This window comes from Heteronotia binoei, chromosome 1, assembly GCF_032191835.1.
Source record: "Heteronotia binoei isolate CCM8104 ecotype False Entrance Well chromosome 1, APGP_CSIRO_Hbin_v1, whole genome shotgun sequence".
Lineage (NCBI taxonomy): Eukaryota > Metazoa > Chordata > Lepidosauria > Squamata > Gekkonidae > Heteronotia > Heteronotia binoei.
The window spans coordinates 56,667,065-56,682,528 of NC_083223.1; the positions used below are offsets into that span (position 1 = coordinate 56,667,065).

Sequence of the window (15,464 nt, forward strand, 5' to 3'; positions counted from 1 at the left end):
GACAACCAAATCTGGTTCATTCTGTCTTAAATTACAGCAAGCTAAAACAGATAGAAGATAATGGGTTACTTTGGTTGACAGCAGCTGGAAATATTTGCAAGGTGGACTTCCATAATATTGTTTTGCAAAGTCTAAATTGGATTGTTTAAAACATGATTAGGTGTGACAGAAAAATCCTGAATCATAAAAGATGTTCAGATGTGATAAATGCAACATTTGCTGTATATGATCACACAAGATTTAAAATCCTGGTATGTGTGTATAACCTAGCAAAGTTGCATTGGTTCAAATGAACAGAACTTCCTATATTTTACCCTTTGGGAGTACTGTTGTTGCCTATGAACTAATCAACCAAATTCCCTTATGAAGTTTTAATAAAAACAACAGATCATTATCTGTTTTACTGGTTGTTGCAAACTCATTTCTTATCCGGCCACCAGCATGCATGATACGGCTCAAGAGTTTAGCGTAAAGTTTAAGATTGTATCTTTTTGTATGCTATAGCTTTCTCATGACCTAACCCGTTTAAAGGAGCACTATGAAAAAAAGATGAGAGATTTGATGGCAAACACGGTGGGAGCAGTAGAGATTCAGCAACTAAGGCAAAAACATGAGCTAAAGGTAGCGTAGTTGATTTTTGTAACAAGATAAATGTTAAAAATTATTGTTCTTCAAACACAATGAACATGTGTTTCAATAAACAAGATTGATGGGGGGAAATTGGACAGTTTGTATTCATATGCTACTAGGCCATTGGCCTTAAAAGAACATTGTCAAGGATTTTTATGTGTGCCAGCATCTCTTTTGATTTTCTGCATATAACACTTTGAAAATTAAATAGAGAATTATTTCCAATTCTGATGTTGCAATATGATCTGTATAAATCTATCGTTATGGCTAAATACAGCTGGCAAAAGTCTCTTTTGAAAGATCAGTCTTCATCCTTTTAGAATTTGAGTGATGAAATGAATAAGGTGGGTTTCTCATCTTTCAGCTCAAATGTGTTCTGATACAATAATATGAAACTGATGATACCAGTGTATTTCTTCTGCAGCATTATTTTGTTCTGTGCCAACAGAATAGACTCAGGAAAAAGCCATAGTGAGCTGTAGGAGATGGTGAGGTTAGGGAGAGTGGCTTTTAAACTATGCAAGAATCTAAACAAAACTTAGGGGACAATGCAGTTTCTTCTGTTCTCCAGATTCATCTCCCCATTATGAGTGGATGTCCCCATACAGGCAGATTCTCGTCTTCTACTTTGTGCATGGGTGGGTCATAATTATCCCCTTACATTTATGTAACTACATAACTACAGAATGTAAACAGTAATACAGTTATTTTGCAGACCAATTAAATACAATGTTTGATTCAAGTGTGACTTACAGTGAGTGCATGTACAGGAGTTTTATTTAAAAAAAAATAGGGTTAAAATGTTGGATGTGAAAGCAAATGTATCGATACATCTTCCAAAATATTGTCTTTGGTCTCTGCAACTTGACAGTGTTCTTTTCAAGAGCATCTATTTGCATGATTGGCTGCTATGGTATTTGTAAAGCCATTGGATTCTGCTTTTGTTATTCACTAGCCTTGTAGAATGTGTTGATTACTGTTTTGCAGATGCAGAAGCTCATGAGGGCTGCTAGAGAAGGCACCAAAGATAGTCTTGAAAAAACTAAAGCTGCTGTGAAGAAAGGTCGATCATTCATTAAAACAAGGTCATTTATTGGCCAAGGTATATATTGATCACTTCCTGTTTTAATGAACACTAGTATCTGTATCAATGGGTCAAAAACTACTAGCTGTATTATAGGGCATGCATATTTAACATCTTATGGATTCTGAAAGTTTTAAAAGCAATTACAGCATTTGTGATGGGAAATTGATCAGTTGTTTAAACTTTTTCAGATCACTAGGATCAGAAACAACCCTATAAGGAGTAATGGGATGCGTCCAGTGCAAAGTTTCCACTCATATGCATGTGGAAGCACAAGAAAAAGACCATGATGCTAGTCATATTTACTGTATTCCCATTTCTGTTTCTGTTCTCATGAGTTTCTGTGGAACTAATTAAGGAGGAATTCATTGCTTGCAGCCTGTAGCAACGCTGCTAGGCTGCTTAGGCAAGCTTTGCTTCCCTGGGAGGGAAGGGAGGATCTTCAGCCCATTTGGGCATGCGTTTGAGGGGGCAGGGCTAGGCCATTGTAACGGCCAGACCTCTGCTCCCTGCTTCAGTCCCAGACGACAATTGGCCCTCCCGCCTGCCCTGTTTTTTATGTAAGCAATTGCTGATCGTCTCATGTTTGGTGGGCCAGGTAGGATTTTTTTGCTCTCCAGCTGATTGGCAGTTGCTGGAGTGTGTTTTTCGCCTACCCTACATAGCAAAACAGTGGATTGTGGATTTGGCTATTGGGAGGTGCTGTTAAGTAGGTTGGTCACTTTAGTTTGGCAGGTTTTACTGGGTTTAGGGTACTATGCGGCTAGGGGAGGACCAGGAAGCATCCCCCTTTTGGGGAGTTAGGGGTATGGCATAATCAACCTTTGGGTTTGATGACCTGGGGTGGGAAAAATGCAGACTGTCCTGGAGGCTCAACTAGAGGATGCCTTCCATTGAGACACGCATCTGGTGGTTGGGCCCTCTGGGGCATGCCTCCTTGCTGGGCTGGCCTGGCGGGAGCTGTGTCACACAGCTCCGGCTGGGGGCTGGGTCTCTTGCCCGTGAATGGCAGGGGAGCAGTCTGTTGAGACCCCTAGCCCTGACCAGGCCGCATTTTTAGGTGCCCTTGCCATTTTTATTATTATGCTTAATAAAGTGGCCCATAGTTACACCAATGCCTTGTGTCCGACTCTTAATTCCGACTGGGGGGGGGGCAAAGTACTAAGTGTTGCATGAGATCTTACACAAGTGGAACTGGAGTAAGTCCATCAGCATTTTAGCTGTGGGTCACTGGATCTCTGTATCAATTGTATATCAGTCTCTCTTATATCAATAAGGTGTTTAGGAAAACTGATTATAAATTTCAAATGGGTTTATTTTAAATTATATAAAACAGAACACTATTTTTTATAATTTCAATTTCCAGAACAGGAAAATAAAAATATCAGTTAGACCAAGATTGTGCTGCTCCAGATAACATCTGTGCTAGGAACAAAACCTAAAAATTTTGCATTGTGTACATGTGCACATGTTTCAGTCTGTCTGTACTGAAGATAACTGTCATTAGATCTAGCAAAAAAAAAAATACTTTGAGTGGTTGGATGATCTCACCTGATATAAATTTATTTTCAAGACATGTGTGCATATTATTGGCTCCCAGGATTATCTGGGTATTTCTTGGAAAGGAGTTTAAGTTAAAATAATAAAATAAATAAAATAATTAAATAATATAATTGTTGTAATGGGACATAGACAAGGATCCTGGGCCAAAGGGCTAAAACCTACTCCAGTAAAAAAGAATGTCAAAACAGGCTCTTGAGATTGCTTTCCAGACATGATGATACATGATTGTTCCAGTGACCATATGTATTTTCAGACAACTAGATAATTATTTGGCTTGTTTATTATTCAGTCATTGAGCTTGACTTCTCTTTGTAGAAGGTTATGTATTTTTGCTGGTGAATCATAATTTAGACAGATAGTTAATCAGAATGCAGGTGGCTTTTTGAAAGACGTACACAAAAGAGTACTCAATGTTAATATGCTTGGCTGTGCAACAGATATACATCTAGTTGAAAACTGCATGTGACAACATTTTTCCACTGCATGGTCAAAATGAATAATACAATGAAGTGGGCACTTGTAGGTTTCTCAGACATGGAAGTATGCTCATGTAGCATTTTAGATCCAGTTCCCATTTACCGTTATAAATTTACCATTATAAATCTTTGGAAGAAAATATCATAGGTAATAGTAATTGACTCCCTGATAATTATCTTTATGTGCTTAATTATGCTGGTTGGGTTGGTTCCTGTGAAATGTAAAGACTTTCGTGGATACAGATTTTTGTAATCTTCCCCAGTAGTCCCCCATGACTCCTGAAAAACTGATACTGGAGACTGAGGGGAACCTCCTGAACCAAATGCTATGGGGTATGGGCAGCTACACTGAGAAGACGGAATTGCCACTGACTCCTTCTTCTCTTATCATAAGCTCGTATATCAGTGGAAGCACCACGGGCAGAAGGGAAAGTTGAAGGCAACTTTGTACTTCATTCCTTTATGACATATGGCATTTTGTTCACAAGACTCACCCACTGCCAGTTTCTCAGCAGTCAAACAGTGCTGCTGGGAAGGAGAAAAGTGGGGAAGATCTTGCCTGCAAGCACAGATCCATTTATATTTCATCAGAGCCAGCCGTTAGATCTCTGCTACACATTTCCAAGTATTGTTCCCTGCAAACCTATATGCGTCCATGTGCCCTAAACCCTAATGTGAGAAGTCAACGTAAGTATACACCTAGCTGCCAGATTTTTTTCCCTATTGCAATTGACTTCCAAAGCACATTCTTCAGGTAACTTAAGAACTTCTTGTTCTATTATAGAAGGATGATGAAGACAGCAGAAACAACAATCAGGTTATGTTTTACCTGGCATATTCAAAGAAGATCTTCTATTTTTCATATTATCAGTCTCTCCCTGTTTGGCGACATTAGACTGATAGTGTAATCCTAAAAGGAGTTACATCCTTTTAAGGCCATTGAAATTAAAAATTATAGATAAAACTTTACACCAGAGTCCCTTCAGAACAAGAAACATAATTGTGGGACTTGAACTTTATGCCATAGTGCTGAAACAGAGTAACGCTGTAGTTAATCTCCTTTGAAGAACAATTGTTTCAATTGATATATGTGTAATTCAAGCATTTTAAATTATGTCTAGACCACAGATCATCGTCTTTGGAAGAAGAGGAGCTATTTATTGATGTAGACTGCATGCACGCAGAGGCAATCATGACTCCAATGCCTGATGGTTTATCACAACAGCAGGTTTGTGCATTAGATAATGATGAATGCAAAAGCACATTTGTTTGATTGTAATTCTATCAGATATTTGTATAGTCGGTTGTGCATTTATACAGTGCAGTCTTTTTAAAAAAATCATTTACAAAATTAAAATAAAAACCAAATTTAATTCACTATGGTCGACTAAAGCAGCATTTCAAATGCCCTGAGATTTTTTTCTTCCACAGAGCAACTGAAATTGACACAACTGCATAAATTTGCATATTTAATTCAAATCTAACTGTTTCCAGTCAGCATGTTAATTAATACACTTAGCAAACTTTGACATGCTTATTTCCTCAGATATTTTTTTAAGTCATTGTAAATCTGAGCTTTTAAATAGGAGCAAATATAAAACCAGCCTGGTAAGTAACTTTCACTGTAGAACTCCTGAGGCTTCAAGAGCATGCCTTCTATTTACATAATATTTTTCTTAATATAACTACCCACACATCCCTGTGATAGTCTTTTGTGGTTTCAGGGAGAGGAAAGTATATTTTTGTAAAGATTCCTCCCTTGGTTTCCTGGTGGCAACTTTACTTGCAACTAGGTGCCAACTGAGCAACTCTACTTGATAGGGTAGCGTATACTTAGAAAAATATTTGTTTAAAACTTGCACATGTGGCTGCTTACCACATGGGGGCGAAATAAGATGCCTGCTTGTAGCTTAAATTGCCACCTACATGCCTAGCTGCTCAATGAACGAGGCAAAACCTGCTAGGTTAATGACTCATTCTGTCTCTTGTCATCGTTTTAGTTCACAAAGGCTTGTTTTCTGAATCTAAAAATACATCTGCAATGGTAGTTGGAACAAATCTTTGACCGCTTGCTGTGTTTTATCATTTATCAGAGTTTATCCTATAGTACCCCTCTGGAAGCAGTCATGGAATGCGGCAAAAATCTGTATTCTAAATCAAAGTCAGCCTTTGCGTAAGCTGTTAAAGCATTAGCTATGCTGTAGGGAAATGACAAGATCAGTGATGGTTGTATTAGTTCTTGCTCCTCAAAAAATCCCAAGAAAGTTACTTCATCAGCCACCAGACTGAGTTGTTAAGATTTGATAGCATGCTCATGAACTTTCTGACTTCTCAGGAATTAAAGCTATTAGTGCACAAGGCTTATAGACAGATGGGTCTCTGTGGTTAGTAGGAAGGAAAGCAAAGAAGGGGACTGTTGAATAATTCTATTGAATAATTAACTGATAGGCTTAGGGATAGGTCCAACTTACTGCGTTTCTCCAAAAACTTTGAAGGATGTTGACATCATCTGTTGAATGACTGATTCCAGATGTCTTCTCCACTCATTGCTGCAATACTGTTGTTTTCGTGACATAAAAGTGAGAACATGAGCTTTCCTCATGCAACTGCAGTTCCACAGTGGTCTCTCCTCTTCTTCAGGGAAAGGCAATGAGTTCCATTCTTGTGTGAGACAGAAGTTTTTATTCCCACACAATACATTGCAGGATGTAAGATGAACCACCCAGTCCGCTTTTTCTGCAGTTTATTGGGAAGTGTTCATTGGTGCAATGTAAGCAATTTTAAAAAATTCATGTATTCTTTTTTAAGGTTATTTGCACAGACTTTCACTTGAAATGTACTCGGTTTATACAAACTGTAGTCCCAAAAAGTGACCTTGTGTTTGTGGCATCCTGTGCCTATATCTGGGAATGTTGCCTAAAGCTAAGTTAACACCCATCATCAGATATTTTTAGGGGGCCATATATTTTAATGAACAACAAAAAAATCACTGGTTTGTTACCAGCATGTGTTTTAGAATTTAGATGTCACCATCTACTCATTTTGGTGCTGAGAGAACTGCATTCCAACAAGGCCACAAGTCTTAGCAATGTAAAAAGTGGGATTATAGAAGACAGACTTCTGCTGGATGTGAACTTTTATGGATCAAGAGGTGACCATAGGTGCAAACCAAGAAGCTCAGGAGAAAGGAAAGCATATGCATATATTTTAAATAGCCAAAAGAAATGGAAAGAAATCTTTATGGTGAAGATAACATGTGTGAACATAAACGTGGTATTTAAGGTATCATGTTTGGCCTTTTGGAATATGATGCATGTTGAACTGTGAACTGTGGCTTTATGTTAGCCTACTCCTAAAGGTAATCAAGAACAAGTGCCTGTGATTCTACATCAGTATAATGCGGGCTATCATTTTCAACTACCTTATTGAGTGGCAAAGGCTGTCCTTCCAAGGCTGTCCATCCTTAGGCAGTCATGAGAGAAGTTGCCTGGCTTTTTTTTTTAAATAAAGTTTATTTAAAACATGCCACATAAAAGAAGCTGCCTGACTTTTTAACCCTTTCCTCACATCAGACCTGAGGAAAACAGGTTCCCTGTGCTGATTTAACAGCACCCCAAACATACAAAGATCCAACAATACTCCTTTCCCCTAGAGCATCATGCCAGAATTGGTAACTTCATGTCATTCAAACATACCTAGAGCATCATGCTGCACAGAATGGAGCAGCAGGCAGCCATGAATGAGGGGATAGGAAGAACAATATGTTGTCCTCTTACCTTTCCTTCCACAAGGGCCCTCAAAATTTCAAACTCATTATGTCTGTGAAAAAGTAAAAAATGGGTTACTTGTGTCAATGAATAAACTTCTTTGGAGGAGGGCACATTGAACAAGCTGAACTTCCTTTAATGTACCCAATCACATGCAGATGTCGGTGGCCAAGGTTTTAAAATGAATCAGGGAAGGAGAATATTAAAAGTAGTCTCATATCTAATGCTAGAGAAGATGTGTGTATTGTCTCCATGTCGTTTATTTTTGATATCTGTTGCTTTTTATCTAGCAGTTTTCTTAAAGCAATAGCAATGAGACAGGTGCCATGCTTAGGCCATGATTGCCATTTTGATTGCTGTTTGTACTTTTGTGCGCACATGCATACACACACACACAAATCCACACTCTATTAACTGTAGTTAATGTTAATCAGAGTTGGAACTTGGCTAATGCAGACCTTAACTATGCTTAATACTAACTGAAGATGGAGCTTATTAGCACTGACTATGGTTAAACTCTGTGGTTTTGTATCCCTTTACTGTAGTTCTTAAAATGTGATTTTTGCAACTGTTCTTTTTGTAACAGGTTGTAAGAAGATATATTTTAGGTGCTGTTGTTGACAGTGAAAAGAATTATGTGGATGCTCTCAAAAGGATTCTAGAGGTGACTAAATACATTTTACCTTTTTCTAAATGTAGCTGGATAGTTATTTCATTGGCACTAAGGTTAAACTTGTTACTTTTATTCATTCCTACAAGTTTTTTTCTCTATAAACATGAATTTAAACCATCCTTAATGAGGTATGATAATTTAAATAATATTCATCATTTTTACTCCAGCAATATGAGAAGCCGCTGTCAGAGATGGAACCCAAATTACTGAGTGAAAGAAAATTAAAGATGGTCTTCTACCGAATTAAAGAAATCCTTCAGTGTCATTCAATGTTCCAAATAGCTTTGGCCAGTCGTGTCTCTGAGTGGGATTCTGTGGAAATGATTGGAGATGTTTTTGTTGCATCAGTAAGTAATCAGTCATTGGGCAACGGAGGGGGTGGGGTAGGAATAATAGCATGACCCCTTGGAGCCCTATGAATTGTATATCGTCATCATATTTATGACAAACTGGGGAAGATCTTGTCCCAAAGAAATACATATGGCTGATTTTTTGCACAAGTTCAGATTATCCCTTTTGCAAAAATTCTAATAAAGCTAGTAACTTTTGTTGTTTTTACCCGAGGTGTGAATTTTCTATGAATATGTGTTAAAATATTCATGTTGAATACTCCATGCTGACTAGTACTAGATTGTATGCTGGAGCTACATTTGTAACACTCTTATTTTTATACATTTTCAGTTTTCTAAGTCTATGGTACTAGATGCATATAGTGAGTATGTAAACAATTTTAGCACTGCAGTGGGGATTCTTAAGAAAACGTGTGCCACAAAGCCTGCCTTCCTTGAGTTTTTAAAGGTGAGTGCATTTAGGTTAATTTTTTTGTAGATATGAAAGAAATGGAGTCTTTAAATTGAGGGAAGAATCTAACCAGATTAGAGGCTCTAACCAGATTACAAGACTCTGAAAATCCTTGTCTGGGTTTTCAGCTCTCTCAAATAGCAGCCAGTTTGGGGCTGAAAACATCCATGGTCCTATCATTAATTTCCTGAATGTTGTCTTGTTAAACCCTTAGTTTTAAGGGTCTGTTTTATTAATTGGTGCACAGCTTAGTTTTGTGGAGTGTCATAGCCAGTGTAATTAGTTGGATATGAATGCTTCATCCTTTCAATGGCTACCATTTAATCAATTCTGCTCTGAACAAACCAAACAGATTTGTTCATGTGTGTGTTTCCATATGTTTTTCTTAATAATCAATGCTGTATGTGTATGTATTAGTGTGTGTGTGTATGTGTATGTGTATACACACACACACTGTCACTAAAATGCATTCACTACAAATAACACGTATACCTTGTGTACTCACTCATTGATTACTAAGAAGGGGATTGACAGATTCTGGTATTCTGTGCTAAACTGTCCTAGCCACAATTTCCAGTCATATTTGAAATATCATAAGCTCTAAGGTTTGTGTAGCTTCCATCAGGGCTTCTGCAGCTAAGATAGTCTCAGTAGTTGTTGGATTCATGTGGGTAGCCGTGTTGGTCTGAAGCACCTTTAAGACCAACAAATTCTGGGAATAAGCTTTTGTGTACCTGAAGCAATGTGCATGCACACAAAAGCTTAAATAAATAATTAAACTTTGTTGGTCTTTGTTGGTGTCACTAGACCACCTAGCTGGTAGATCTTCTTCGTGGTCTCTGTGCATCACACCAATGGGAGAGGCGCCGGCGCCGATCACGATCGGTAACTTCAAAGCCGCGGATTTCCGCGCCCCCGCCCCGGTGCGCATGCGCAGGCACCCCTCCCCTGCGCATGCCCAACGGGGCAGGAGCGGACATCCCGCCAGTTCTCTTCTGACCGCCGCTGAGATCAGTCGATCTTTCCTTCGGTCGGTGGATTACTTGCTTCAGCCTTGCTGGTTTTCTTTCCAGTGCGGATTCTTCTAGCGTTATCGCTTTCCTTCATTTCGTGAGTGGGGTGGAGTGTTATTTTTGTTATTTTTCCTTGACTCCAGTATCCCTTTCCCTTCCCTTCCCTCTTCCCCCCCTCACCCTCCCCACGCTTTCGCGTATGGAAAAGCGCTGGGGCTTCTTCAAACGGTGCAGGCGGTGTGGCAGTAAGATCGCCCCTCCGGACGGCCATACCCTTTGTTTGCTGTGTTTAGGAGAGACACACAAACCGGACTCCTGCACCCATTGCGCGAGGTTTTCCAGACAAACCCGCAAAAACCGAGCGGCTCGTCTCGCGGCAGCCTTGGTCGAACAGGCGCTGTCTCCGAGGAATATGGCGTCATCAGAAAGCGCGCCAAAATCCTCGACGTCGGTGGTCGATACCGACAAAACCTCCCTCGATGCCGATCGCCCCCTGAAAAGAGCGGGCTCGGCTTCGTTATCAGAGACCTCGACACCAGCGAAGAGGTCTAAGGAGGATAAAGGAGCTTCTGCGGGGTCGAAGAAAAAGTCCGACAAACAGAAGCATAAGAAGGTTCCTGCGACCTCGTCACCGACATCGCCGCCCGATCTAACAACTCCAGTGTTACCGCCTTTAAAGTTGCTGGCCTCCCCGGCTCGGCATCGACCGACTGTGCCGCTCGAATCGATGTCGACGCAGATAGCGATCTCTTCCGACTCCGACCGAGATCTGGAATCGGCGCAACGTCTGGTGAGCGATGACAGCCCTTCGGACCTCACTCAGGAGGAGAAGGACAGCTCTCGAGATCGACCGGAGACGACTCCTCGGGATCGATCCCGCAGTGCGCAGAGAGTCTCCCCTCTAACACTGAAACGGGTGCCACATCCGGACCAGCTTAAGACATCCCAACGGGACCGATCCTGGAGTCCTCGGTATCGACGGGATCGTCGGTCATCGAAGGAGAGATCTCCGGAGGATCGATCTCCTAGGAGGCACCGAGAAGTTTCCCCACGACTGCGAACACCGCCACCGCTCTCGTGGGACCAAAGGCAATGGCAATACCTCTATGGGTCCTGCCCGATGCCGTCCATGTTTCCCTGGTTCCCTCCTCGTCAGCCTGATTGGGACCAACGTTCGGAAGCATCTTACCGTTCGAGGACATCGTACCGCCCCCCGAAGCGCAAAGCGTCGGCGTCGATGTCGAAGCCTCCGGCCGAGGAACCGGCAAAGAGGAAGAAGTCTCCTCCCACCGAAGAGACTGTGGCCCCGGAACCGATTCGCGATCGACCCGCTCAGTCAGACCAGTCGGAGTCCCCGGACTCACCGAGATCCTCCGAGGGCTCTATCCAAGAGGAGCAGCTGTCCTCAGAGGAGCTATCTCCCCCAAACAAGGTCGGAGAAGACCAGCCCATCTCCCCTTCGGAGGACTTAAAATCCTATGGGGAACTGATAAAAAGGATGGCTCAGTCTATATCTTTGTCGACCATTCAGCCTGTGCCTGTCGTTACCGATAGTGTATTCGACATCGTTCAGATGGATACATCGACGGCCGTAGCGCTTCCATTGACAACGGTGATGTTACACACTGCAAAAGCTTCATGGGACAAGCCTGCTTCCACCCCTATTACATCCCGCAGGCTTGATCACATGTACCGTATTCAAGAATCCTCAGCGGACTTTCTCTTCAATCACCCCCGACCCAATTCAATCGTAGTGGCTTCATCCTCCAAGGCCAGGAAGACCCACGCCACCCCTCCAGACAAGGAGGGTAAGAAGCTAGATGGTCTGGGGCGAAGATTTTACACGGCAGGAGCATTGGGCCTCAAGGTCGCCAATTACGCTGCCTGCATGGGGCGCTATCAATACGCCCTATGGGATCGTGTGTCCACCTTACTCCCAGGGCTTCCAGAACACTCCAGAAATGCCCTTAAGAAAATCCAGAACGAGGGCATGGCATTGGCCAAGCAGCAGTTAAACTCCGCTAAACACGCTGGGGATATAGGTGCCAAGACTCTTACTTCGGCTGTGACTCTTCGGAGACACTCATGGCTGAGGTCCACAGCCTTACAGGCCGACACCCAGGCTTATGTCGAGGACTTACCTTTCGATGGAAAGGGGCTATTCAGCGCCACCACCGATACGGTGCTCCAAGACATGGACAAAAGCATCCGTACCTCCAGGAATCTGGGGGTACCGGCGTCATCCAGGCAGCAAACCAAGCGTCCATGGTCCAAGGCATGGAGCAAGAAACCCTTCCAGAAGCAATCTGGGGACCAACAATGGCGGCCCAAGACCTCGGGCTCCTTCAGCAAGTCCCAGTACGGGGCTAAGGCCAAATACTCGCCTACCTCCTCCCAGTCTTCCAGGCAAAAGGGGAACAGGCCGGCTAAACAGGGCCTTTGACTCCCCCCCCTTCCTTTACCACACCCCCTCCAATTCTTCAGACCACCCCCGCCTCTGGCCCTTTTTCCGAGCGTGGTCGTCCATAACAACAGACCACTGGGTGCTGTCGATAGTCCGGCTGGGCTATCTAATCGAATTTCTACAGGAGCCGAAGGCTCCAACATTCGTCTACACCACCCCGTCTCCCACCCTCCGAGAGGAGGTGAGGACTTTGCTCGAGAAGAAGGCCATAGAACCCGTTCCGCCAGACCAAGTCCGAATGGGGTTCTACTCCCGCTATTTTACCGTCCCGAAGCGGGATGGGGGCCTGCGGCCCATAATGGACCTTCGGGGACTCAACGACTTTATACCACACCAAAAGTTTCGTATGACATCCCTGTCCAACATACTTCCTCTGCTAAACCCTGGAGACTGGATGGCTACATTGGACCTCCAGGATGCTTATTTTCATATAAGCATCCATCCAGCTCACAGAAAATTTCTAAGGTTCGCCATTGGGACTTCGCACTTCCAATACCGTGCGCTTCCCTTTGGGTTGTCAACAGCCCCAAGGGTATTCACAAAGACTATGGTAGTGGTGGCGGCCCACCTCAGATTGCAGGGCATAGCAATATACCCGTACATCGACGATTGGCTTCTGGTGGCCGGATCCGAACCCGACCTCCTGAAGCATATCTCCACCACCCTGAACCTCCTCCAACAGTTGGGGTTACGAGTGAATATGAAGAAGTCCTTCCTCCATCCATCCCAAAGGATCCAATTCATTGGGGCGATTCTGGACACACAACAGTGCAGGGCATTTCTGCCGGAGAAAAGAGCAAAGGACATTATAGACTTAATACACATTTTCCGGTCAAGCCAAACCGTAACTGCACTCCAGATTCTGCGATTGCTGGGACTAATGGCAGCCACTACGGCGGTGCTGACGTTTGCACGGCTGCACATGAGGAGTCTTCAGTTGTGGTTCCTGAGACGATTCCGTTGTGGGATAGACCCTCCGCTACGCAGGTTTTCCATTCCGCAGGAGATCCTGGCGTCTCTGACGTGGTGGTGCCACAAGCAAAACTTGCTTCAAGGGGCACCGTTCCACAGGCCACAGCCGACAGTGACTCTGACCTCAGACGCATCCCTATGGGGATGGGGGGCACATGTCAATGGTCTTTGCGTGGGCAGCAGATGGCCCAGGGACCACCTGCAATATCATATCAACTTCCTAGAACTTCTGGCGATTCATCACGCTATCCTCTCTTTCAGGCCACTGCTAGCAAACCGAACTGTAGCAATACTGACGGACAACACCACGGCGCTGGCCTATATAAACAGGCAGGGCGGCACGGTGTCTCGCAAGTTGTGTTTTCTAGCATTGCAGGTATGGCAGATTTGCATGGAGATGAACACTTACCTCTTTGCAGCTCACCTCCCGGGCGAGCAAAATGTATGTGCGGACTTCCTCAGCAGGGGAGGAGCGTCCCTGCACGAGTGGGAATTGAACTGGACCTTCCTACAGCCGGTCTTCCAGGAGTGGGGGACTCCGGAGATAGACGTCTTCGCCACTCGGGACAACAGAAAGTGCGAGAACTTTTGTTGCCGGGGGGGGAAAGATCCCTTGTCGCTGGGGGACGGTCTTCTGCTTCGCTGGTACCGCCTCCACCTCTATCTGTTTCCCCCGATCCCGCTCATCACACGGGTGGTGCAGAAACTATACTCAGAGCGTCCGAGGGGCATCCTGATCACCCCCTGGTGGCCCAGGCAACACTGGTTCGCCCCTGTGCTACAGTTGTCCAAGGGCAGGTTTCACCACTTCCCAGGGGAGCCGGACCTACTTTCCTCCCAGCAGGGCAGGATAGTTCACCACGACGTCCCGCATCTGAAATTGACGGCATGGAAGCTCGGCTGAGCGAGCTGTCAGAGAGGGTGCAACACGTCATCCTTAATTGTAGGAAGGAGTCAACGAGGAAGTCCTATGCCTACAAATGGACTCAGTTCGTTAAATTTGCCTCTCAAAGGGGCAGTGACGCAAGGAGGGCGGGCCTCCCTAGCATCCTTGACTTTTTGGTCTCCTTGTTAGACAGGGGACTGACGGTCTCTTCCATCAGGGTGTACCTGGCGGCCATCTCAGCCAACCATGAGCAAGTTGAGGGCAGGTCGGTGTTCACTCACCCTACCACCAAGAGTTTCCTGAAGGGGCTGGTGCGGCTGTACCCCTCTGTCAGGGCTCCTTTGCCTTCCTGGGACCTACCCGGGGTTTTGGAGGGTCTCATGGGAAAACCCTTTGAGCCTATGGCCACTTGTTCCCTGCAGCTTCTTTCATGGAAAGCGGCTTTCCTGGTGGCCATTACCTCAGCACGTCGGGTGGGAGAACTGGCGGCTTTGCGATGTGACCACCCTTATCTGCAGTTCAGCACGGAAGGGGTGCGTTTGCGACCAGATGTGACCTTCCTACCGAAGGTGGTGTCTGCCTTCCATTTAAACAAGGAGATTTACTTACCGGTCTATTTCCCGAACCCCACTTCGGCTTCGGAAAGACGTTTTCACGCTCTTGACGTGAAGCGCGCACTCTCCTTTTATTTACATAGAATCAGACCGGTGCGCAAGGACTCCAGGCTCTTCGTCTCGTATGCCTCGGCCTCTATGGGGCAGAGAATCTCCTCACAGAGACTGTCCAAGTGGTTGACAGAGACAATTAAGCTGTGCTACTTGCTACGTAAGCGGCCTCTGCCGGGGCCTATCAGAGCTCACTCCACGAGGGCAATGGCTACCTCAGCTGCGTTCATGAAGGGGGTGCCTTTGCCGGACATTTGCAAAGCAGCTACTTGGTCCTCCCCGCATACGTTCATCAAACACTATGCGCTGGACCTTCAGTGGAGACAGAGTTCGTCGGTGGGCAGTGCAGTTCTGCAGTCGCTCGCCTATTGACGGACCACGCAACCCTCCTCCAGGTATGTGGTGAGCTTGCTATTCTCCCATTGGTGTGATGCACAGAGACCACGAAGAAGATAAACAGGTTTCCTACC

At 44.4% G+C, this 15,464-nt stretch overlaps 1 protein-coding gene across 1 annotated transcript in view; it reads left to right on the forward strand.

Moving 5' to 3' along the window:
* Positions 1-15,464, forward strand: part of ARHGEF10 (Rho guanine nucleotide exchange factor 10) — a 138,500-nt gene that overhangs the window by 39,051 nt on the left and 83,985 nt on the right. Inside the window, exons 9-14 of the mRNA XM_060234889.1 lie at positions 505-621; positions 1,618-1,732; positions 4,875-4,981; positions 8,107-8,184; positions 8,361-8,540; positions 8,875-8,991. Coding sequence (XP_060090872.1) covers positions 505-621; positions 1,618-1,732; positions 4,875-4,981; positions 8,107-8,184; positions 8,361-8,540; positions 8,875-8,991 — 714 coding nt within the window. The remainder of the gene's footprint in view (positions 1-504; positions 622-1,617; positions 1,733-4,874; positions 4,982-8,106; positions 8,185-8,360; positions 8,541-8,874; positions 8,992-15,464) is intronic.